Source organism: Lichenostomus cassidix, chromosome 2 (assembly GCF_008360975.1).
Source record: "Lichenostomus cassidix isolate B80296 chromosome 2, HeHo_3.0, whole genome shotgun sequence".
In the NCBI taxonomy this organism is placed as follows: Eukaryota; Metazoa; Chordata; class Aves; order Passeriformes; family Meliphagidae; genus Lichenostomus; species Lichenostomus cassidix.
In genome coordinates, this window is record NC_139482.1 from 138,545,218 (window position 1) to 138,571,578 (window position 26,361).

Genomic DNA, 26,361 nt, shown 5'->3' on the forward strand with positions numbered 1-26,361 from the left:
GGGGACTGTGGGTACCTAGCACCCAAAAGGTGTGAAATAGCACTAGTGATTTCCACCCACAGCAGACTGGCAGTTTGTCCGTTGTCACTGACACTCTCCTTCAAGAAAAGCTTTTATGGAAAAGTATCTCTACATGTTATATGCAGTCTGCATCACTCTTCCAGCACACAACCCGCCAAATGTATCCTATAACTAATTAGTACTTGGATACAATACCAAAGTCTTTTGTCCCTGAGTAAGTGAAAAGCTGGGCATGAAGAATCAGTGCCGAAAGGAAAAGAATTGGAAGAGAGATATTCCCATATGTTAGAGACATTTTCCATGGCAAAAGCAGCTAAATGTCTCACAGATAAGAGATAAATTGGAATAAACAGCTGTCAGTGTTAAATAAATATCCTGGATAATGTGCAGGACAGAAATAACTGCAGCATCGTCAAACTCTTTTCTTCACTTTATTTAGCTGTTCTTGCATGTAGCTCCCAATCTTTCCACTGCTCCAGTTAGTGAAGCATTTATTTTTGAGTCAGCTGCATTTCTTAAGACTGTAACAACGAAAGGCATTTCCTGAGAAACTGCAAGGATGAGCAGCAAGAAACAGCAACAGCTAAGGAAATACGGGACCCTTGTAGTGTTTTTTATCTTGCAAGTTCAGATTTTTGGTTTTGATGTTGATAATCGACCTACAACAGATGTCTGCTCAACACACACAATTTTACCTGGACCAAAAGGTGAGGAATTATCAGGTTGCTAATGCTGAGACCAGTACTGATAAGGGCTGATTTTTAAAAACTATTGACATGGAGGGCTTGTAGCATGGGCTGGGCATGAAAGATGTGAAATACTGTAGACTGTACAAACATCTCGTAAACTGTAACTGTAAAGGGTGGAAATGCAGAAGCAAGGAAATTTAAATTTGCTTTTGTTTAGTTTCAGGAACCATATCACGTATTTTCATATAAGTTAGAGGTGTCTTTTGTCATCTTTCTCCAGCCACATAAATCTTCTTTTATTCCTTGTGTTCCTCACACAATGAAAACTGCTAAGTAATACAAACTGGGGACTTGTTTAAAGGGACTTTTAAACAAGTCTTGTTTAAAAACAAGAGGGACTTGTCTAAAAGTAGGCATCTATTGTGAACTGTTAATGGTCTGCTTTGCATCTACAGATAGGGAGAGCTATGCAATACTCTAAATGACCGAGCTGCCATTATTTCCAAATGTTTACTTGTAAGAACATCTCTGCTACATTCATCAGATCTGATCCAGCTCTTGTTGACTTAAACAGGACCTTTGCTACAGAGTTCTACAAGGACTATATCAACCCTGGCATGCACAGGTCTTTTATCTTCAAAACACTTTGCAAATATCTGAAACCAAATTTTCTGCATTAACTTACTTTTTCTGTAACACAACTAACGTTAATGGAATTGCCTGAAGGGTATCTTATTAGGTCCATGACATACAAATCTATCTTGCAGAGACAGATCTAAAATATATATTCCACACCATGGCTATTGCAGCTTCAAACTATTGCTTTCTTTTTAGTAATTCATTCATTCATTAATATTTTTCTATAGGCTACAGACTGAGAGAAAAAAATGCAGCTGATTTAAATTTAAAGCAGAAAAAAGATTATCAAGTCAAGAGCACTGCTAGAGACTCATTTGTTTTTATGATGGATTATTCAAATGCATGTTGCTTAAAGACCATTTTTAATCAGGAAATTAATTTCTTTACGATTACAATCCAAGCTTAAACTTTTGCTGCCACAGCATAAATGCAGAGAGATGTAATGATCCCCAAGGAGCTAGTGGGTGTTGGTTTAGTTAGTATCTAAGTAATGGCAGGCTGGAGAACAAAGTTTGACAGAATTGTGTTTAACAAGTCACAAGGCTAATGAGGGGGTCTTGTGACAACAGAGTAGCTGGGACTCCAGCTGGCTTCTGTGGTCGAGCTTGTATAGGGAGCATTTGAAGGTTAGATATTATGGTTCTTTGTAAGTGTGATACTGAGAAAGTCAGGATTTAGTCATTACCAGTCCTATTCTTCCTGGCTGACATCAAGACACAAGATGAGACTGCACGTTACTGGCACAAGCTCAAACTAGTACTTTAGATCACCATTCCCAAGATCCAGGATTGGTAGGTAGAAGGAGTATTGAGTAAATTACCTCCAAACTACTGGCTCATATCCACTGCAGGTCATCAAATACATTTTGGAGATAATGAGATATGATTCTGTAGATAAATTTCAGTTTCCACCAGAGCTGAGCTCATCCAGGACAGTTACAAGCAGCCTTCAGTGGCACTGGTTGTTTTAACTGCCAGTCATCTGGGCAATTAAAGACTGAGAAGGCTGGGTATATGAACTACCCTGTTTCTTCTCAGGCATCCCTTGTAGTCAAGGATGAAATATGCTTACCTAATATGTCTGAAGAAAGTCTGTCCTGCTGTCAGTTTTCCTTTATCCATCCTATGTCTATGGACTCAGAGCACATGATACCAAGCTTATGACCACAGCTGCAGACAGCACTTTGCTGCTTGAACTCTAACCTTAACAATGGCCATGCCTCTGACTTCTGCTGCTGTAGTTTTTATTCCCTGTGCTACATCCATTGTGTTCCTTTGTCCACTGTTCTCAAAAAAATGGGTTTTTATCCACCCTGCACAAGTTTCACCCCCTCACCTCCATCTGCTCAGTATCTCAACTATGGTAGAATAAAGTGGTGCTCCCACAAGACAGAGGTGCTAATCTCACAGTAAGTTGACCTGCTGTTTCTACCACTACAGGCTAGATTCCTGTTGTGGCAACTTCCTCCTTCCATGAGAACATGGAAGTGTCTAATGGGCCAAAGCAACCAGCAGTGCAAGGAATTAAAAGGTATTCAATAGTTGTAAGACTTCCTATACTGTCCCACCTCACCTATCCCAGTGCAAGGCATAAATTGTCCTATAGTGTGGATCCAATCTGTGTGCTACAAGTGGGATGGACTCCAGTCCTGTGCAGCAGAGATGCTGTTGCTTCCATCACACAGTAGAGCAGAGAGGAGAGCGCTGAGGGAGAAGTAGGGGTGTTTGGAGAGTTCAGAATTCATAACCCTTTATTGCCTGCACTGTTGGAGGCTGCATGACTCACTTAATCCTCTAGACATTCACAGCTGCTACAGGAGCAAGCTCCCAACCTCTCCACATACTCACCCTGAAAATCACCTGGTCAAGAATGGTTGTGAAGACAGGCCACTTACATAAGCCACATGTAACTCATCCAAGTTACTTTGTGCAAGCTGTATTCTTCCCCTTCAGAAACATCTCTTATGCTCATGCCTGAGAGAATACAAGAGAAATATGACATGAGCAGTGGGATAAAAAGAAAAAAAGGGTAATTCCAGGCTCATTATCAGAAAATTCTTCAAACTGCTTGTGACACTCCCACCAGCTCCCAGAAAGCATGGGGCACAACCAGAGGCCATCCTGTATGAAAGTAAGAGCTAGAAAATACTCTGGAAGCCTGCAGTCTCCCAGGAACAGAAGGAATGCAGTAGATGTTCTGCCAGCCTTTGCATGCACCCTCAAGGAGGGTGATGAGCCCTGCGGAATTCCAGCCTGACCTCTGCTGGCTCGGGCGCTGCTCGCCAGGAGCTGCTGTCCCTCCATCCAGCTGCTGATCCCCCTCACTGGGGCAAGCAAATTAAACCTGAACTGTCTGCAAAGAATTGGGCAAAGAAACTTGCCAAACAGCACTCCAGAAACAAGGAAAATTAAATGAAAAAAAAAAAAAAAAGAGAAAAGCAAAAGCTGGCACTCTTCTCCATTTCCTTTTCTAGGCAATACTCAGGTCTCTTCTCAAAGAGAGGGGATTATTTTCAATGAAAATAGCCCACTGCAATGTCTGTCTTGTACTGCCTTCCTGAAAAACGATTTGAGGTACACAGCCAGCTGGCTTATATGGCAGTGAAAAATAGAAATGTGTGAGGCATTTTCTCAGGTTCTTATTCTTAAATACCTTAGGAGCACCCCCCACCCCCTCTCACCCCCCCCTTTCCCCCAAAAGTACAGCTTTTCAGTGTTCATAAACCAGTGATTTTTGATGTTTGACTCGAGATGTTAGGAACAACTTGGTTCTAGCTGGGCTGTGTGGCGCAGGAGCTCTGAAATCTTACATTAGGTGATACTGATCCACAGCTGAGTAACTGGGGCAATAAAGACCAAGTTCTGTACTTCATCAACTTCTTGGGTCCAGAGAGAACGAAGAGATCAAGCATAAACAAAACAATGAAGTTTCCAGGGCAGCCAAGTGATTGGCCAAGCAAAAGTAGCCATGGTCCTATTGCTTACTTGCTACCCTTCCAAGCCTGGAAGCAGGCTGGCTGTTGCTGCTGCTGAGAAAGGATCTGGGACTGTGGGGCTGCTGTGAAGCTGTGGTGTTCCCAGCTCTGTCCTTTCTTCCTGCCTACTGTCCCCTGGAGACTGCAAGCTCAGTTTTGTCTGATCTGCAAAGGAAGCTGTAAGTGGGCTGTTGACATGGATGAGACAGGAGTTGACCTGCTCTGAGTAAATCAATGAGCAACAACATGAGGGTAGAAATAAGCAGAGGACCCAAAACTTTGACTCCTGAGCTCCCATTAAAAATGTGTGTAGGGGGAGATGACTGGAGTAGGGCTGGCACTGCAGAAGCTGATTTCACATGGATTCATGGGAGCTCAGCACTTCAGAAGACTGGCTTTAGACCTTGCTATCTGTCCCAGATCCCAGTTCATTTCCTTTGAAATCCAGACACAAGAACTTCAAAAGTGTTGAATCAGATCCAGGTTGAGAAACTGGAGTGAGATGAAACCTGAAGAGTACTGGGAGTTTCCCATAGCAGTTTAGATGCAAAATGTTTCCTTATCATTATTTCTGACAAATGATGCTTATAAACTCTGTGACACTGGCTGGTACCTCAAAATAGCATTTACTGTGGTCACCAGTGTAGCTGTCCATCTCTCAGCTTTAATTGCGCTTACGCAGTTCCACTCCAGGAAAATCTCAAACTCTCAGAAACCAGATACGCTGTTATACACATTGCCTTCCAAAAATATAAAATGCCTTACCACATCCTATAGCTGTTCAAATCTATAACTAAACTTCCCTCTTAGTGCCTCATGTTTGATCTGAAGAATCCTTTAATTTCAACACATAATTCTATTTTTCATGGCTTTTAGAATTCCTCATTTTAGCATACAGTGAGTTTCTGGAGATTATCAGCCTGAGCTATAAAGCATGTATCTGGGAACTTAAATACATAAATTCAAAACATAGGGAGTCTGTATTTCTCACCAGTGGCTGTCTGATTCCTCACTGAAACCACCATAATTCATGGGTCTACGAGATCATGTCAGAACAGCAGGGCAATAGGCTGGGAAAATCAAATCAGGCAGACCAAGTAAAAGGAGAATCAAGAATGATTGAAATTATTTCTGTTATTAAAGAAATAAAGCATGTTCCATTAATGCACAAAGCCCCATGCTTTCAAATAATACAAGTCAGCACAGGTTCACTGAGCCTCCCGAAGGCTTAGTTATGCCTCATGCAATGCAATAGAAGAGAAAGGTATTTCTAATGAAATCAATACATATTTATAAGTAGAAAGCAATCAGAGAATTCTGTTTTTTCTTGAAGATTCTTTCTATTTCACAAGGGAAGGGCTTGTATTGTCTAATTTGAACCTGGGTGAAGAAAGATAACCTGTGTAAGTATGGTGGAATATGTGGGAGCCCTGCATGTTCTTGCAGGACACCTGGGAGGGTGACCATGCATGCAATTTCACACTACAGCTATACATACTACTCAACTCAGGTTTTCTGACAAAAAGTGAGGTCCAAACATCTTCTTCTTCCACCCTGACCACGTGGTCCCACCTTCACCTTGTGCTGGCTCAGCTATTTCCCAGAATCACAGAATATTCTGAGTTGGCATGGTGCCCACAAGGATCATTGAATCCAACTCTTTCATGAATGGCCCATCTAGGGATCAAACCACGACCTCAGCATTGTCAGAACCAGGCTCTTACCAAACCAGACTTTTCACTGAGCTGCTTCAGGTTACTCACTAAAAATGTGTATTTGCTTTATTGTTATTCTTCTGTTTAGGGAGCTGAATTTCTTCAAAATAGGGTCAACACCAGGCAGAGGGGATGGAGGTGTGCAGGACAGTGCTGAGGACTGAAGGGAAGAGGAAGGACAGGGAAGGGAGCAGCATCATGTCAGATAGGCAGCTGATGTCTAGAAATCCTGTCCTCACTAGCCATATACAGCAGGAAACCAAGAATGCACACTGTTATGGGAAATTTCCTAAGGATCCTTTCTTAAGGAAAGACACTGAAAGTGAAATTAGAGGAAATTTTGAGTCTTTCCATTGACGTAACTGTGACGCGCTCGTACATTGGAAATACAAACTGGGCTGAGTTTGCTTATTTCTTAAAGTCTGCAACTCCCTCTGGTGACAAACCCTCTCTGTAGATATTGTGCATGCACAAGTGCTGCAAATGTTCTCCCTGCTCAGGGCTTCTCAGTGTCCCAAGCTGCAGAGCTAATCCTGTGGCTATCTGTAAGGTTATTCCAGGAGGGCAAGGCATTCAATTGCTCCTGGAGGGTTCTCAAGGCTTCAGAATTATATTCCTCTCCTTATCCTTTTAGTGTAATGCCCAGGAGAGGCAGAAATCACCTGTACTCTTCACACTCAGTCTCTGAAGGTGGGGAGGATCCCTCTGTCACCTCAGGTAGGACTAGGAGCATGAAACATGGAGCTCAGCAGAACTGTGTCACACATGTAACAAATTCCACACCAAGCTCTGTGGTGGGACATTGGCTATGCCAATTGGCTATGCCTAGCAGTGATAAATGCATCCAAGGCAAGCAGTGCAAAGCTGCTTGCCTTGCTTGAAAATACCACTCACATGGTATTCTCAGCAATATTAAACATCCTTCCCCCCTCACAGCAAATTAGTCATTAGGCCCAGGGCTTTTCAAGGACTTTTTGTCTGGTTGTGGGATTTTTCCAATGCAGAGTATCTGATATAGGAGGACAACTGTGCTGTAGCCCAGCATACATGATGTTTCTGTCATTTGAAAGGGTGGACATGCCCGGGATTCTGGAGGAAGATATACGTGCAAAAGAGAGGATGAGAGAGGATTAACATTTCTGTCGTATATTTGCTCAGGAGACAGGAACTGGAGCTGACCTGAGGCCATGGCTTGCCAGCATACCTGACAAAGGGGTCCCAGGGAGTCTCTTAACATAGTTCCAAGTGTGCTGAGAGGTACTCATGCATAAGCCCAGCTTGGAGTCTCCTCACAGCTTTAGCCTTCAGGCAGCTGCAGACATGCTCTGACCCTGATGCAGAGCTGTCTCTGTAGATAAATGTGGGCTCCATAGCCTCCAGGAATTACACCCTGGTTCTCCAAGAGCCATGGTCAGCCCTTGATTACAAGACTTGGAGAGTCACTAAATATATGTGAACAATACCTATTAACCTAAAAACATCCTCAATTCATGAATACAAACCAGATAAATTGCCTTCAAAAGATTCAGCAGGGAAATCTAAGTCAATTGAAGGTCAGTACATTCTTACTAATTAAATTCTTACCAAAGGTGACCTCTCAACATTATGTTATTTAGTGAAACTCCAAAAAAGACAGAGCCCCTTTCAACTGTATAAAAATCCTGCTGGTGATTAGCCCTTCAGCATTTTCCTGAGCTTGTTTATAGAAGGTCTGTGGTTCCCTCTCAAATACAATTCCCTCTAAATTACAATTAAAATTTTCTAATGGCTGCAAAAGTTACTTCCTTATGGCTTCTCTCCTGCCTCGCACAGTCCTAAGCTGGAAGAGTCTAGTAATTTACTGCTTCAGGTGTTCCTTTTAGCAATCTGGTATTTCATATCTGTGACCCAGAAGAAACAAATTAACTTGAGGAAATATTAACAAGGCTGAGAAATGGTCTACTTCATTTAATGACTCCAAGTGCTTCTTCACCCATGCTTCAGATGACAGTGCAGTACATTATCTGACATCCCCTCAACCACAGTTTTAAGGTGACAATCTGCTAATTAGGTTTAAATTAAACCTGACACTGCCCCAAGTGCAAAGCAGCACAAAGGAGAGGTTAACCTCTAGGTATAGATAACAAGCATATGAGGTCAGGGATCAGAAAATTCATGTTGCACAAAGCATAGTACTACAAAATTCAAAAACCCAGCCCAGAGTACTAGCAGGTCAGATATTTTCTGAAGATTTTTTTTTAAGTTGGTTAATGCAGTGGGATGGCTTGTCCACATCAAGTGCCAGAGTAAAGGGAAGGATACTTATTGTAAAATAGAAATGAAGTCAACTCAACACTTGCCCAAAACAGTCAGTTAACCTCTCACAATCTCTCCTATGTGGTTGCAAATCATAGCGAGACCACAAGAGGGGAGCAGAACCCAAGAGTTCACATTTCGTGCCAAAATTTCAGATCACAGCACACAGCAGCTGAAAGAGGACATAGCATATACCACATCAGCAGACAGTAGGCTTAATCCAGTCTTAAATTAACAATAAAATGCTATGACTAATTAATACTGTTTGTTTCTACCCTTGTTTTGTAATGGCCTACCTATTCTCAGATGACACAGGGAGAAAAGCAGGATTACCCTGTCTTACACACAGACAAACTATTGTTCTTCCCATTTTCCTGGATATGAAAAGCATGACAGAGTGTGTCAGGATTCTTTACACCAAGATGAAACAGGTGATAGAACTTACTTCCCTCTCCGTTAGGCTTTTAGAGGGCATAAGAAAAAATTGGATCATACAAGGTGTTAATAAAAGTAGAAGCACTTCCTGGTCTCTGGAAATCTCCAGAACAAACTTTCCCACACCTTTCACTCCTTTCACCTGTCAGCTCTGGGGCTGATGGTCCATACAGGACAATGTAGCTTCATCTCCAGCAGCCCCAAGTGTGAAAAGCTTGTTCCAACATCCCTCAGATAAAAGTCACTGGATCTTTCAGTGGCTCACAATGTTGAAACTGAGACAGGAATAAAACATCTTTGGAAAGTAATCACAGCTTCTCCACTTGTATATTGACTTTCTTTCCTGGGCTCTATTTTAAGGATTAACTGTTTCAGAAATGGGAAAGAGAGAGACAGAGAAAAAGAAAGGGAGGAAGGGAGGAAGGGAGGAAGGAAGGGAGGAAGGAAGCAAGCAAGCAAGCAAGCAAGCATCTTGCACTGAGGTCTTCCTTCTGCAGCAAACAACAGTCCCTCCAAAGCCTTTAACTCTACAGAGCAGCCTGCAGAGAATGTAACTAGCTGGTCTGCAAGAGGTGAGAAGGACTCCCAGGAAGACAGGACCTGGTTTGGAAGGTCAGCAGGAATCTGGTTTTTTTTCCACAGGCCAAGGAACCTCCCTCAGCAGCTTCTACCCCAGACCCAGAATTACAGTATATCTTACACAAAGGAATTCATTGCACAGGAAAAGGCTGGACATGTAAAGCCTCCCCCATCTCCCATCCTTGTCAGAGAAGATGGTCCATTTGTGAAACATCCCCATGTTGCATTTCTAGTCAAGATTCATCCAGCTTTAAATCATGCCCTGCTTCCTTTCTATTATACATTTTTCCCCTTGTGTGGGTTTGCGTACCATGATGAGACCAGCTCTTAACCTGCACACAGAATTTAATTTCACAAGCCCTTTATCCACCTCTGGGAATTTTTTCTGAAGTTCTGAACTACTGAGAAGTGACTTTTGCACTTTTCTCAGGGTTTCACATCATGGGTTTGGAAAGAACAATTTGCTATTGTTAGCACCAAGGTAAACAGCAAAATAAAACCATACATACTCTAGGTCTGCTGTTTGATGGTCAGTACAATCATAAAATCATAGAACGGTTTGGGTTGGAAGGAACTTTTAAGATCATCTAGTTCCAATCCACCTGCCATGAACAGGAACACCTTCCACTAGACCAGATTGCTCAGAGCCCCATTCAGCCTGGCCTTGAATACTTCCAGGGATGGGGCATCCACTACTTCTGTGGGCTCACCACCCTCACAGGGAAGAATTTCTTTCTCATATCTGATCTAAATCTACTCTTCTTCAGTTTAACTGATTCCCCCTTGTCCTGTCACTACATGTCTTTGCAAAAAGTCTCTATCCTTCTTGTAGGCTCCCTTCAGGTACTGGAAGGCAACAGTTAGGTCATCCTAAAGCCTTCTCTCTTCCTGACTGCACAAAGCCAAATCTCTCAGCTTTTCCTCACAGGAGAGATTCTCCATCCCTCTAATCATCTTGGTGGCCTCCTCTGGATTTGCTCCAACAGGTTCATGTCATTCCTGTGTCGAGGACCAAGAGCTGGACACAGCACTGCAGATGGGCTCTCATAAGAGCAGAATGAAGGGGCAGAATCACCTCCTCAACCTGCTGCCCACACTGCTTTTGATGCAGCCCAGGACACGTTTGGCTTTCTGGCCTGTGAGTGCTCATTGCTGGGTCATGTCCAGCCTCTCACCCACAGCACCCCCAAGTCCTTCTTGGCAGGGATGGTACCTAGTACAAACAGACATCCTTTCATCAGCTCCAGGTTCAGACCCACAGCTTCAGCTGAATATTTAAGGAGTTTGGCTTTTGGAATAATACACTAACTTAAAGTATTTTTAAGACCCAGTGAAAATAGAGATGTTAAAAAGTTCTATTGCTTATAGTCTTTTCCTACTTTACCTGTGGAAGCTAGTGTTAAAAACAAAGTGCCTGACTGAGCCAGCACACACCACATTGTTTACTCCTTGTCCATCCCTTTAGTGACTGCTTCCTCCCTTTAATGTGAACTGAAGTTCATTCCTTTATCTTCCTCAGCTTGGACCACTGACCTTCCCCCCGAAGGGCCAACAGGGTGAGTCTGTCCTTCACAAGAGAGTCCCGACACAGAAGGGTTTTTCAGCACAAAGGGACAGACCCAGCTCAGTCCATATAACTGGAATGGAAAGATGACAAAGATCTAAAACTACATTTTATATGCTGCAATTAATATGCAGCACTTCTCATCTGCTATCCCTCCACAGAACAGCCCATTACATGCCACCTCTAACTACAGAAGTAGAAGGTAAATGAGGAATGAGTGGGCAGTATTTTTCAGAAAAAAATGAGACCACTGTAATGATAATTCTTAAAGCAATCACGGGAAGCAGTGATTAAAAAAAATCATTGAGCTCTTTGCCACAGGATATTTCTTTTAAGAGCCAAACGTATCAATGGGTTTAAAAGGCACAAGGCTAACTGGTAGAGCGTAGAATCACTAGTGACTGTTCATGAGAGGAGAGGATGCACTACTTGGCTCAGGTGAGCCTTTAAACCATTGCTGTTAGAAGATGGAAGTGGCTGCCTGGGCCATAGTCACCCTCGGTGCATCCAGTTCCCTGAACACCTTCTGCTGGGGCTGGAGGTACCATTCTTGGTGAGACAGGTCGTTGGTCTCATCACACACTGCTGTTCTGTCCTCACCTCTCTGGCTGACATCCAGACGTCCCTCCCTTAGCTCTCCATATGCTGAACCACAGCTTCTTCTCCCCTTCTGGGCAGCAGGCACAGACACAACTGGCTGCCACTACCACAGGAAATCCTGGCTGAGCCAAGAGATCGTGGAACTGCTTCCCACTGCACGGCAAGGCTCATTGCCAACATGGGCAGGGAGCAACGGGAGAGGCTTTGGAATGCTGCCTGTGTTCAGTGATGGCCACTTGGTGTGGGAGACTTGTGTCCCCTCCTCACCTCTGCTGAGCAAAAAAAATAAAATCTTGGGATTTGGCTCCATACTAAGATGAGAAAATCAACTTTAGTTGTGCCTCCAATTTCCTGCCTAATGCAGAGCAACATTGTATGCCACTTCCAGAAGGACATAACATTTCTTTCTGACTAATTGCTGCCTTGCACCTCTAGACTGTAAGCTGCACAGTGAGAGACTGTCTCTTACAACAGTAAAAATGCTTATACAGAACTATCCAGAAACCTGTGTAACAAGGCCTTGATCTCACGTAGAGAACTGTCTGCACTACTACAATAAATGCAATGATATTGCCTCTCACACTCTGTGTATGACCTTTTCGAAATAAAGCACTGGAGTAATTGGAAAACAAGGTTCTTGTATCAACATACAAATGCCATCTGTCAAAAACTGAAGGCAAGAATTGTGTCATATTAAGTGCCAAGGTCTATGTCAAGATCTATTTCAACATATTTACATTCCTCTCATTCCAAACACATCTGCATACCCTGAACACAGAGTCACTAGAAATGGAATCACTAGCAACAATTAAAAAACACCTGTTGCCTCCCCTGGCAGTTTGCCCCTGTGTGCACAAGTTTCCCAGTACTGAAAGACTGGCTTATTTATCTGCTTTATAGCTTATAATGCTTGAAGTGTAGGAGTAGAAATTGGCATTGTATAATTCTCATGTTGTAACAGCGTCTCTGAAAGGGAAAGTTTTTAGCTTTTCATAATGATGGTCAGATTCTTCATCTCTTCTCTGGAAATTTATCCCATGGCTACTGTGCCTTCAATGTGAAATAAAAAGAAATCAGTAGGAAAAAAAACCCATGAACTTTCTGAGTGTGTATAGTTGTACTTACTGCATTGAGAGAAACATACCATGATGTTTTATTTTCTGTTTTTTGGAAGGGGATGGAGGTGAAAAGGGAGACAGAGGAGAAGTAGGCAAACAAGGAAAGGTTGGACCAAAAGGACCAAAAGGTATTTATGATGGTTTGTTGGCCCTTATGGGTATATGAATATTGTTATACACATCTGTACTGATGCATATGATCGGTGATGTTTAATGCTTTTCATTCCTGTTGCACCAGTGGATTTCACAATCCTGTCAAACATTAATTGGTGAACATAATACTTAGAGAGTTTGTTGCAATTCCTGCTGATACTTAAGACACACATATATGACTGTGATTGAGAAGACCCAGATCATATATATAATCAGAAATATTACTCTTACTGAAATTAGCCTTTAGTTGAAACTGAATTTTGAGAGTTATTGCCCAGTAATACATCAGGATGCTCAATAAAATTTGGTTTCAGTTGTCTGTATTCTGCAGAAAAGCAAACAAAATCATACACAGAAATAAAACTGCCTTTGATCAAACAGCATCCAAGCTAAGAACAAGGAGCCGCAGATGTTTCAGGACTCGGCTCAATTAAACATATCCCATATCCACAGTGGGACTTGGGCAGATCATTTGGAGGCACCCGATGTGACGGTGTCAGCCTTGTTTGCATACTCTAATTCAAAAGCTTAATTTATCTTTAGAGTTTAATGATAATGCATATCCAATGTCTTTCTTCCTTGACTGTGGTTTAAGACTAATCAGGAAAGATTTTACTTTAACAGAAACTTCAAAATCACTCAGTTATTATTGTTATAATTTAAAAAATTTTCCATTTTTAAATACACTCTTATGATTTCGCTTCTTACCTTAAAATGAACATCAGGTGTGGTACAAGGAATTCAGGGAATCCACCATTTACAAAGCATCTCATTGATGTTAAATTCATTTTGCAAATTGAGATTCCCTAGATTGACCTGTCATCATTAGACATCTATTTTAGAACTCAAACTATTTTTTAATCAATTAAAAACAACATTTGTTATTTTGGTGCTCTGAATACTGGGAAAACACATTCAGCAAAATTAATAGCTCCCTACTTGCAGTCCTGCTTTGAGAAGGGCTCCCAGCAAAGCTGCGAGGATTTTACCTTCAAGGAAGAAGGAAAGCGCTTTGCCTGGGGTGGAGAAAAATAAAAACTGTCAGCCTGGTTTGACTGGGAAGTAAATCACTAGAAGTTTTAGTTTCTATTTTCTGTAAGAAAATATGATGTTTCTGGGCATTTCCAGAGGCAGTTCTATTAAGGTTCCTTGCAATGTCCTACTGTTGTACCCTACAGTAGCAGAGATCTGTGCTGTACTCCAAATACCCTCAGGGCTGTGCTCACTTCACTTTGCCACACATGCACACTGGCCTCACTCAGGAAAAACAGCGGCAGGAGAGACCTAAACAGTGCCTCAGAAAAGAAATTACAGCAACCACCCATACTCATTTCCCCTTCATTTCTTCTCCTAGGAAATAAAGGACCAGTGGGCGATGCAGGTGACCAAGGAATGCTTGGTAAAATTGGTCCAATTGGTGGAAAGGGTAAGCTCTCATCTGGGAATTTTCTTGGGGTTTTTTTCCCTCAAGGTAAATATGTGCTTTGTGAGAGTTCCAGATATGGAGTAATATTAGGTAAAGGTATGACCAATGCTCTCCAAATAAAGTTATGCATAAAGATTGGTGATGAGAGCTAACTGAGATATCCTAGTTTTATTTTCCACATGCAATATATCCAACTTACTTGGCTAAAAAAGTTTCTTCTATGAGTTAAGACATCAATCCCCTTTGATGGAACTAGTAGAAGGTGTTTCTGCTCATTGCAAGGGGGTTGGACTAGATGACCTTTAAAGGTCACTTCCACCTCAAACTATTCTATGATTCTGTGGTAAAAGAGGAAGGGAGAAATCCAGTTCCTGTGAAGTAATCCAGTTCCTGTGAAGTAAATCCTCTGAACACTCTAAAAGACAAAATTTGTGCCTCTGATTTGGATGCTGAAGGCCTAAGCCAATGTCCAGCTGCTGCTGAGGATGCCACACCTTGTCACCTGCACTGCTGTGGGTCTTGTGAGCAAGCAATGCACAGGACACCCTGGTAAGGAAGGAATTTAGGAGTTTAAAGAAGGCACTCACATAAGCAGGGATGGCAACTACTTGCAAATCAAGGTAGACTCCAAATCTGCCTGGACAATAATTTGATGAAATTGTGCTCTATTTGTCTGGAGAAGAAGCTCAGGCATTCCTTTCTGATATTCCTAAAGAGCTACTTAGGAAGGAATATTACTTCTGCCACAAGAAAACCTGCATTGAAAGGTGATCAGGGACACCATCATTGCAGGGGAACTCTGGTCTCTAACCAGCACATCAACCTGGGTGTGCTGGTGAGTGGGTGAAACAGTCTCTCTGGGGACCTTCTCAAACCAGTGTTTTTACTAAATGTTTCATGGCCTCTAGCCAACCTCAGTATCAGGCAAAAAGAAAAGAATTTAACCTGAGGGATTAATTTTCAGAAGTACCTAGACAACTGAAAACTCAGAGAGTTATCTCCTAGGACATCTTCAATCCTCAAAAGAGACAAAAATTAAGAATCTCACAAGTTGCTTTTCTTTATCTGAAAGTAAACCAGTGTTCTGAGCCTTTGAATCAAGCTCTTTTAATCTGAATGCACAATTTATTGTCCCCTTACAGTTTTTTCTCATTTTCTTTATTTGCAGAAGCAAAGGTCACTAAGTCACTGTTTAAATCTATGATTAAACATTCGAGTTCTTAATGAAGCAACCCTGAAATTCCAGCTTGCAAATGTGCAGTGTCAAGCAGTGCTAATTAAAATGACAGCAAACATCTAAATTCTTTTAAAAAACACCACCATATAAAGCAAAAAATACATCAAAACATGGCCATCAGTAGGGCAGACCAAGTATTACTATTTTTTGACCTCTGAAGGTTTAATTCCTAAAAGAAGAGCTGAAATGAATTTCAGATAAAGTCCAGCTGTTTCTGACCCAAATTACAGCTGAGAGTTTTTAAAGAGCTAGTCACCTCCATTTTTTATATTAGCAGAGCATTTGGAGAAGTATTTCTATATGTTTTATAATTTACAAAAGAAGAGGAAAGCAGTTGGATGAAAATAAATCACATTTCCATCAACTGAAGTGAAATTCTGCTCCTTAATGACCTCCCTCCATGCAGGTGCCAACTGCTGCCCACACACACAGTTTCTGGCACACATGAATTCAGTGACTTAGAGCACATCTGGTGCCTCATCCCACCATGGAGCTACTGAACCTGGGGAAGGACTCTGTCCTGCAGCCCATGAGAGAATCCAGTTCTCATCTTTTTAAGATTTCTTGGGTGCTTTCAGCCTCTCAGGATCATTTTGCAGTTTATATTTAAAGTAGCTGGTACCAGGAACCAGCAGCACACAAGATGCCTGTGTTATCAGAGAGTTAGCTATTAAAGGGTTCTCATTTCCATGCACCAGAATTAATCCTGGTTTGTTTAACTTGGCACATCTTCCAGTACAGTCCATCAGGGCTTCCTATCAAAAGCACACTGTTAATATATTATTAAACAGGTTTTTGAATACACTTCCCTGACATGTGCACTGTCTGAGATCTGAGAATATATTTTCCTCTTTATTCAGGTGACAAAGGAGCCAAAGGCTTACCAGGGGTTTCAGGAAAAAAAGGAAAAGCAGGTATGCTATGCATCCTTTTGTGCAGAATGGTCAAGTCTGCTGGATCTTTGATTTCAGGATTGGTTTCTCTGGTGTTTCAAGAAATTTTGAGGCCCATAGGAAAATGTGAGAATAGGTAAAAGGAAGAGACTGAAAATGTTTTGTTGAACAAAACGAAGGATAGTGTAGGGACATGACTGATTCCTATGAATACACCAGCATACACAAAATATAAAGCCACCCAAATTCATGGGCAGTGTTTGTTATCATAAAAACTAACACAAAGACCAGCAGTATGCATTTATACTGGATACTAGAAGAAAGTTTCTTAATATCAAAGGAATTAAGCCCTTTAACAGTTTCCTAATAGGAGCATGGTGATGAAAGAAGTAAATGATTTAAGACAGAACATAATCTGTTGTCAAATTGATGCAAATGGAGGAGAATTTGACTCTGATGAACTAGAAAGTTCTTCTCAGTCCTAGTAACCTTGAAAGGTTACCCACGTTGAACTTGTGTTTATTTTTAAGAGATTTCATATAAAATGACCATTTGGTTCTTAATGGGAAACCATCAGCATCTTATTTTCTTTCTGCAAAGAACAGAAGAACAAACAAAACCTCTACCAAAAAAAAAACCCCCAAAAAAACCCCACAACCCCCCCCCCCAAACAACAACAACAAAAAAAATAAAACAAAACCCCTGAGACTTCAGTGCTTGAAAGCTATTGATTATTTGGGTTGGTATTAACTTGCTTAAGCCATTTAGCAAGGGAATGTACAGAGTGTACAGAGCCAAAATATTAAACACTTTGATCAACAGAAGCCAGTGGGATAAGGTGAAACTGGCTCTCCATAAGTGGAGCCCAGATCTTCAGAAGCTTTGGAAGTGGGCTACAGGTGACTCTCCATGCACACACATGCAAATGCTTCTAAACAGATAAATCCTCTATCCTTTGTTTTACATCAGGCACAGTCTGTGACTGTGGAAGATACCGCAGATTTGTTGGACAACTGAATATCAATGTTGCTCGTCTTAACACATCCATCAAGTTTGTAAAGAATGGTAAGGATCCTTATGTATTTGAAGGGATATATTTGGCTCCAATGACAGATATCATTGCAACTCTTCTACCACTGTTGCTCTATGGCAGTGTCCACAGAGAGAGGGTCCTCTGTTCCAGGCACTCTGAAAACCTACAAAGGAGAGACAGTCTTCCATCTGTAAGAATAAAAGGGCCAGATGACTAAAACCAAAAACAATACAGAAATTATTAACAGCACAAGAGAATGCATTATGAAAAGCATAAGGAATGATTTGCTAACCACCTGTGCACTGTCATTCTGCTCAGGTTCAGTGGCCAGTCAGGCAATATAAGGCAAAGTTTGTGCTAATCTGCTCCAGAGAGGCAGTAAGAGCAATAAGAACCTCTTGATCTTTCTGCTGCCCAGGAAGGCTGCAGTACTCCTAGTGCTCCCTCAGTGCATGCACCATTCTCCTGTAACAAGGGACCAAACTCAAGGACATGGGTTATCAGAAGCCATGTTTGCAGGCAGCACTGTCAGGTGGACAGTGCAAACCACCCCACTGAAAGGAAGGAAGAGAGTTTCCTGGTATAAAAGTGATTTTGAGACAGCTCTACCACTGCTTCCAGGAGTAGAGCTGTATTAGTAAATCAAATGTGAGACTGTTCTTTCTCACTGTGGGCATCCAAGTACAGAAAAACACTCATATATATTAAAAATACTACAAAGCTGAATGACATACTGTGAAAAAGTATCCCTCTACTAAATTCTAAGCTGTGCCTGGGGTAACTCCTGAATTGTCTGCAAGAGTGTTTATTGTCCCAGGCCAAAATCTACTCAGGACCATTCCAGCAATCCATCAGCAGAGACAACTTCCAGCAACCCAGGCACGCTGCTTGGCACTGCTTAATTCACTAGGCTATACATTAATTGAGAGGTCTGTGTTTTAAAGCTGCTGAGCAACCAGAATTTTCTTCCTAGTCAATGTCACATAGTGCTACAGCAGTTCTGAATATCAGGCTCTATTTAAAATGTCCTATCTTAGCAGTCACATTTATTTTCCTCTACATGGAAAGGGCCTGAAAAGCTATCTGTACCCCTGTGTTTCCATCCCTGGGAACTCTTTCATAATCTATAATAAAAAACATGCAGAGTAATGAGGGTGATCCAGAGTTAGACATTGCTATTTGACCATTTAAGTTAATTAGTATTAGATATCCAGGAAATAAAACTAAAGTGTCACAGGAGACATGCCAATCAGGACTGAATAGTTCTTGTCCTAATGTGGGCAAGGTGCTTGACAGTCCCATCAGTCACATCAGTCTCTGATTATGTCCTCATCATTCATCATAAATACAGTGGTGGGAATACTTTTCCTCCTTCCCTTTTATTAAGTCTAAAGTAAAAATCATCTAATTGTCATATTGGAATAGAATAACCTTCAGCATCTGTTGACATGCCATTAAGCAATTTTTCTTCCCCTTTAAAGTTATAGCAGGTATCAGGGAGACAGATGAGAAATTCTATTACATTGTGAAAGAGGAGAAGAATTACAGAGAAGCCTTGATCCACTGCAGGGACAGAGGAGGATCACTGGCCATGCCTAAAGACGAGGCAACCAATGCCCTGATTGCTGACTACATCTCCACCAGCGGCCTGTTCCGAGCCTTCATTGGGCTGAACGACATGGAAAGAGAAGGACAGTTTGTGTATGCAGACAACAGCCCACTGCAGAACTACAGCAACTGGAAGCAAGGGGAGCCTCATGACCCAGCTGGTCACGAGGACTGTGTGGAAATGCTCAGCACAGGAGAGTGGAATGACTCTGAGTGCCAAGTCACCATCTACTTTGTCTGTGAATTCCCCAAGAAGAGGAAATAAAAGTGCCAGAGAATGTGCCTGGCACCTGCTGTATATACAATAATCCATCCTCTTTCATTTATTGTAGGGAGAGCAAACAGGGATAGGAAACCAGGGATAGGGCTCAATCCTGCCTTCACATCACTGGGCTAAAAAAGAGTAACTACTGTTTAGTCATCAGTGGCTGTAAAGTCAGCACAGGTCTGCAGGGGGCATCCAGCCCGTTATGACTTTTTAGGGTGGGCATTTCTATGCGTAATTTAGGGATAAACTTAAAACATGCAGAGGTGAATATAATTTCACCAGTTCCAGAAATAGTAAACTCATTGGTATTTGAAGTACTGATGTGATTTGCAAAGTCCACAGATGGAAAGAGCATGACCTTCATTAATCTCTGACCTGCACAGGGAGTCCCAGTAATTTCCCTAATGACTTCAGAGCTGGGAGGAAAGATTTTCAGTATCTCTTGAAAAAATCCTTCTTTTGTTAGAATCATAATTTGAGGTGGAAGGGAACTCTGGAGGTCATTTGGATAAATCTTGCATGCAAAGTAGGGCTAACTTCAAACTTAGAAGTTGTTATACTCTCCTTAATTTGGCTGTGCCATTTTATTGCCTGATAGGCACTTATCTGTAAAGGCTTCTGTAAAGCCTTTGACACAGTCCTCTACAGTAACATTCTCTTTAAATTGGAGGGATGGGTTCAGTGGGTGGGTGTCGCTGTTGAGCAGCTAGCAGAGTAATGAAGGCACCAGTTCTCAGTGGCAAGAAGGAATGACCTTTATTGTTTTGATTTCATCACATATATAGAGTTCTCAAAAGTCACCCAGATTGGTCGGTCAGAAGCCTTCCCCCAGGCCTGATTGGCCAGGCCTGCACTGCCCAAGTTCTGGGACACTGTTCCAACAACATCCAAACTTTATCTTTATTTATAAAACACAAGAAAATTTCTCATGGGAAAAACCTGTGCTAGCCCCAGGTGGGTTGTTAGGTGGATACGAAATTGGTTAGATGGGTGCATCCAGAGGGTGTTGGTCAATGGTTCAGAATCCTGATGGACATCAGTGACAAGGGATGTCCCTCAGTTTAATCAGTGCTATTTAATATCTTCATTAATGACATAGACAATGGTATCAAGTGCACCCTCAGCACATTTGCAGATGGCATCAAGCTGGGGGGTGCAGTTGACACACCTGAATGACAGGATGCCATCTAGAGGGACTAGGCTTGAGAAGCGGCCTATGGGAACCTCACAAAGTTTAACAAGAGCAAGTGCAAGATGCTGCACTTGAGCTGGGGCAACCCCCAGGTTCAGTCCAGGTGGGGGATGAGCAGATCAAGAGCAGCCCTGCAGAGAAGGACTTGGGGGTGCTGCTAGATAGGAGGCTGGACATGAGCTGGCAATGTACACTTGCAGCCCAGAAAGCCAAACATGTCCTGGGCTGCATCCAAAGCCCTGTGATTCTGCCCCTCCACTCCACTCTAGTGAGACTCCACCTGCAGTGCGGTGTCCAGCTCTGGGTTCCCCAGCACAGGAAGGCCATGGACCTGTTGGAACGACTCCAGAGGAGGCCACCAAGATAACTGGAGGGATGGAGCACCTCTCCTATGAGGAAAGGCTGAGAGATTTGGGTTTCTTCAGCCTGGAAAAAGAAAGGCTTTGGGATGACCTAACTGTGGCCTTCCAGTACCTGGAGAGAGCCTACAAGAAAGATGGAGAGAGACTTTTTGCAAGGACATGTAGTGACAGGACAAGGGTAACTGAGTTTAAATGGAAAGAGAGTAGGTGTAGGTTAGATATCAGGAAGCAATTCTGCCCTGTGAGGGTGGTGAGGCACTTCAACAGGTTACCCAGAGAGGTTGTGGATGCCCCATCCCTGGAAGTGTTCAAAGCCAGGCTGGGTGGAGCACTGAGCAACCTGGTCTAGTGGAAAAAGGCCCTGCTTCCAGCACGGGGGTTTGAACTAGATGATTTTTAAGGTTCCTTCCAACCCAAACCAGTCTGTGATTCCATGATTCTACTCAGAAGAGGTCTCGCTTATCTCTGTTTTCAACTCCATCATCCATCAGGCTGGTCTGAAGTGAGAGGAAATAATGGTACATATGCATGCAAGCCTGCACAAGCTTTGTAGGCAACCTGATAATAGCTGGAGAAGTTCTAGTGTCTGAAGTCCCCAAAATCTGTGACAAACATACAAAAGTCTAGCAGAAAGAGAACAGCGTAAAGGAAGCAACACCATTCCTGTAGGCTGTGAGCAAGCACGTGTAATATAGGCTATACCATGTGTATTGCTGGTTTAACAAGTGATTCTAGGAACATATTAACTCCCTAACTCAGAAGCCAGTGACATTTGATGTCTAATGCTAAAATGGCCTGTGCTTTTGTAACACAGGAAGAAGCTATAGAACAGGTTTTATCCCCCAAGAACCCAGATTCAGGTGTGGTTGAACAACTCAGTCATGCAGTTCAGAGGGACTCACTAAAAACAATGAGTACCAAACATGAAGGCTCTGATGTCACTGCCTGGCTACTTAGATCTTCCATGTCAGAATGCCCACAAAGAATCACATTTTCATATCTTGGAGAATACTGACAGAACTTTTTTCTTCAGACACAGCAAGTGCTTGGTCATGGTTTGCCTTCCCTCACAGCTGGAGATGTCAAGAGAAATCCCAGGGCCATTGCAATGCAAGTCTGTAGCTTTTCTTTCACCCTTGACCAAAAATTAAGGAATGGTATCTGGAAGCTAAGGATAATGCTAGACACTAGGCACCAGACAGCAACATTCCCTGCAGGTCACTCTGGGCACCAGCTGCATATAGTCTTCCTCTGGGTATACAAAAAGCTGGACATGCCATCAGCTGGTAATGCAGAGGGTCAGCTCCAAGTCTCCCTTCCACTGCTGAGTACAGCACTGCAAAGGCAACCAAACAATCATATGTCCTCAATCTCACCTTAAACAGGAAAATTCTCCAAACCATTTACCTGGTTGTCACTTTGACTCAGAAGTCACCTCGGACCAACACAGGAGCATCCAAGGAGACTCTGTGACTCAGAACCACTCTTGTAATCTGGTTTCTCCACACTTGTTCCTCCAGAAAACCTCCTGTTGCTACCAGCAGTAAATTATCTGTGTTGCTACACACCCTTCAGGAAACTATTCAGATCTGTGAATAAAGGGGTGGGACCACATTTCTTGTCATTGCTCCCCTTCTATGCTATGAGAGTGTTTGGGCAAACAGGTTCAGTTTGCGTGACATAACTCAGCCTGAATTGTTCCCTCTCTGGGAATTGATATTCCTCAAAGTTAGGCAGCATTACATTTTTTAGGATATATTGTAATAAATTCATTAAGCTAAACACTTTGGTTTTAGAAGCATTAATGGGTAATGACAAAAAATTCATTACTAATTCAAGAATAAGTTTCTTGAGGAAAAATAATGCCTTTTAGAAGCTCAAGCCCAAGGCTGCTGGCCTCATTCACAGCTGGTCAGTTCCTTCCAGTCATGGAGAAGTTACAACCTTGTGGGTAGGCACAATCACTTCTGCACACTTCATCTTTACTTCTGACCCAAAAAGCCACCAAAATATGCTTACCAGACTGGAGGTCCATATTCCAAAACTCTCTGGCCATACTGAGACCACTGGCTTACAAAATTTAGAAGTGCCCTTAACGCTACAACCATCACAGACAGGCCGTTTTCCTGTTCTTTAGGAGGAAACTCAGAGCTGGGAGAAGGTGAAAGAGGAGCAACCTCTGGCTGCATGGCTGAGTGAGAAAATGAGTGTGGAACTTGTGCTGGATTTCTACAAAGGAAAGAGTGGGACTTCCCATTTCTTCCATCTCCATCCTCTCCTACCACACCAGCTTTATCCTTTCTTAAATAGAAAAAAATAAACAAAACCAATCCTTTTACCCACTATGTATTATTGGAACATTGGGCAGAGCTATGCTGGCTGAAACAAGCAGACTTGGGATGGCAGTTCCTTTGCTAGCTAGAGAAGGACAGCAAAGGTCCAAAGCTCAAGCCAGCCAGGCATAAGGGTGAGCAGGTGCTTGCGCAGCCCAATCCTGCAGCACTAGTCCCAGTTAATAAATTCTGCCAAGAAGCTCAGCTCATAGGCCAGGCCAAACAAAAATGCCTATCCCACAGAGGAAATCTGGCACGTAGGTGCTGGCCCATGCCATGTGGCTTGAGCCTTCACTAACTGAAATACTATAGCCATGTTTTGCAGGAAAAATACTCTTGCTATAATTAAGAATTTGGTCTACATCAAAGGTTTCACTGCTAGCCAATGGAAATTCACTGTAGTGGGTAAAGTATCTTAGCTTTATACATTAGGTGGATGGAGCCAGGAACACAGGAAATGGTGTCTGACTATTCACAACTTATGGGCTGCTAATGTGTGACACCTAAACTGTTTTACCCAATCCCAGTATAATTTTTTCACATATTTTTCTTTCCATTATTCCCAGGCTGAATGTTTCTTGTTTCAATTTACGCCTGCTGTTTCTTTTCCTCTCACCACTTAACTTTCCACTGTGAAGAGCCTGCCTTTGTCTTCTTGAAGACACCCTCACAGGTCCTGGCAGGCTGCTATCAGGTTCACCTGAAGCCACCTCTTCTCCAGGCTGAATAAATCCAGTTCCTTTAACTCCTCCTCAAATGGCTCTGACTCCAACTATACGGGGGGGGCCTCAGCTACACTTGGCTCCAATTTTTCATTGCCTTTCCTGGAGGGGCTCAGAAGGACACAGTGCCTAGATGTGGTCAAACAGATGCTGAGCAGGAGCATAATCTCTTCACATGAGCTCCTGGCTGTGCTCCCTCTAGCACAGTCAGGATGCTGTTATCTTCTTTGCTGCCTGGGCACACTCCTGACACACAGGCCATGTGCTGCCTGCCAGGACTCTCTAGAGCCTCTGCAGTAGAGCCAGTCAGCCCCAGCATGTATTGATGCAAGGGCCCAGCATTCCTGGGTGACAGGAGCTTTGCATTTGTCCTTGCTGAATTTCATAAGGTTCCTCTTGGCCCATTCTTCCAGCCTGCCTCAGTTCTTCTGCATGGTAGCACTGCCCACCCACAGCACATTCACTGTCCCCTCCAATTTGTGTCATCTGCAAACCTGAGGAAACTGATTTTAATTTTATCACCTCCTTGAATTAACTGGTAAAGATGTTAAATAGGACTGTTCCAGACTGTTCCAGATCCCTGTGGCACTCTACTAGGTAAAGAGGAAAACATTCTCTGGGTAGAGAACAACTCATTCAACCATTCTCCTCTGAGCCAAATCAATGAATTTTTAGCCATACAGACCATAACATCCATCTCAACTGGGACACAAGAATGTTGTTGGAGACAATTGCAAAAGCCTTGCTAAATTTGAGGTAAATGATATCCACTTCTCTCCCCTCATCCGCAAATCCAGTCACAGAATCAAATACAATCAGGCAGTCAGATATTATTTACCTTTGGTAGGTCCATGCTGATTGTTTCTGACAACCTTCTTCTCCTTCACATGCCCAGAAATGTGCTTCAAGAGGAGCCACTCCTTTAAGTTCCATGGGCACCAAAGCACTGCTCATCAGTTTATAGTTCCCTAGATTGTCTTTGGCTTTTCTGAAGAAAGGCTGCAACATTTACCTATTTCCAGCTATGAGGAACCTTCCATAATCTCCATAACCCTTATGATGTGATAGTGGCTCTGCAGAGACATCTAATTTTTTTTTTTTTTTTTTTTTTGAACCTTGGATGTGGTCTGTCCCCTCCCATGGTGTTTTCTGGTCAAACTCTCTCAACTAATTCCTGGCTGAACACTCACGTACTGCTGGTAGCTCTCTTTGGACCCCTTCCCTAAGCATAGATGCATGGGATAGTTTGGTGGTAGAGATGGCAAATAAACCTTGGAATGCCTCCCTTTTATCAGCATCTGCTGTCACTACATCACCTCCTCCGTTCTGCAGTGGTTCCACATATTCCTTGCTCATCATTTTTATACTAACAAAGAATTGGAAGCTCTTGTTGTGCCTCCCATGTAAGTCTCAACTGCATATAGGCTTTGGATCTCCCAAGGCTACTCCTACAAACTCAGGCAATGTTTCTAAATTATTCCATTGTAGCCTGTCCCTGCTTCCATGTCCTCTATACTACATTTCTGCATTGTAGCCCCACCAAGCTCCCTGTTTATCCACACCAACCTCCTGATACACTTACTTGTAGATGTACAGTGAAAACAAGAATGCTGCCTAAGATAGCAGGAATACTTCAGCATGCTTCCTGCTCTTGGACAACCAGGAATTTATGATCTGTATTCTGAAGACTGTCATTCAGTACAAGCATTATCATCCTGTTCTCCCCACGCTCATAACACATATAAGGTAGAGCTATCTATGATAAATATAATGTTTTAAAAACTAATTGTAATAAAACTTATCACAGAATCAATGTATCCCATTAAGAATATATTTTCCTCAAGCAATTCAAACAATCTCACATGGACATTCAGCTGATCTTTCTTTCTTTCTTTTCTTTTCTATTATTTTCTTTCTCTGCTTTTAATAATTAAAAAAAAAACCAACAATTTAGCACTATAGCAATAGATTGCCACATTCTTGACCACAGCTACAAGAATATATAGGCATCTCTGTAGTTTTATAAACAGTCTTAAATAGCACATTGCAATTGTAGTTCAACTGGCTGAAATAGTTATTGAGATGCAGTTTGACACCATGTGAGATGACAAAAATAGTAAATGTGTCACAGAGAGAGGGATTAACATGGTTATTTGGAAAGCATTGCTCTAGATTGTCTTGATTTAATAGGTTTGCACAGGTACAGAAGCCATGAATTGCTAATAAATAAGAAAAGAGGGAGGAAGAAAAGAAATAAAGTCACACGTAACCTACGCAAAACAGGAAAAAAAGAATGAGCAAGATCAAAGCAGTCGCTTAATCTGTGTTTCTTTCATGCTTGTGTAGCAAGGGAGAACAACAAATTGTAAAAGAATTCCTGCCTACCTGCTGTGTGCAGTGTGCCCAGCTAAAGCCCCGGGCCCCACCCACTCCAGGCCTGGAAAGGTTTCTCCATGCGGATCTCTCAACACAGAGAAAAAGTGTCAATTGATTTTTAGGTGGGTG

The 26,361-nt window shown here is 42.4% G+C and overlaps 2 protein-coding genes across 3 annotated transcripts in view; one reads left to right on the forward strand and one right to left on the reverse strand.

Moving 5' to 3' along the window:
• LOC146442368 (uncharacterized) overlaps positions 1-26,361 on the reverse strand; it is a 43,019-nt gene that overhangs the window by 8,055 nt on the left and 8,603 nt on the right. The window contains exon 1 of one of the 2 annotated variants that reach the window (XR_014850238.1): positions 2,421-2,697. The exons of the other annotated variant lie outside the window; for it this stretch is intronic. The gene's annotated coding sequence lies outside the window, so the exon portion shown is untranslated. Of the gene's footprint in view, positions 1-2,420; positions 2,698-26,361 lie in introns of those variants that run through there. 2 annotated transcript variants of the gene reach the window in all.
• On the forward strand, positions 496-22,583 carry COLEC10 (collectin subfamily member 10). The gene is made up of 7 exons (XM_085053449.1): positions 496-728; positions 12,686-12,757; positions 14,137-14,208; positions 16,306-16,359; positions 17,308-17,403; positions 18,853-19,932; positions 20,202-22,583. Exons 1-6 carry the CDS (start codon positions 581-583, stop codon positions 19,242-19,244), a joined length of 834 nt encoding a protein of 277 aa, XP_084909575.1. The 5' UTR covers positions 496-580; the 3' UTR covers positions 19,245-19,932; positions 20,202-22,583.

Coding starts and splice junctions, on each gene's coding strand:
- COLEC10 (XM_085053449.1), top strand. CDS start 581: ATGAGCAGCAAGAAACAGCAACAGCTAAGGAAATACGGGACCCTTGTA. Junction 729..12,685: donor AATTTTACCTGGACCAAAAG/GTGAGGAATTAT, acceptor GTTTTTTGGAAG/GGGATGGAGGTGAAAAGGGA. Junction 17,404..18,852: donor CATCAAGTTTGTAAAGAATG/GTAAGGATCCTT, acceptor TCCCCTTTAAAG/TTATAGCAGGTATCAGGGAG.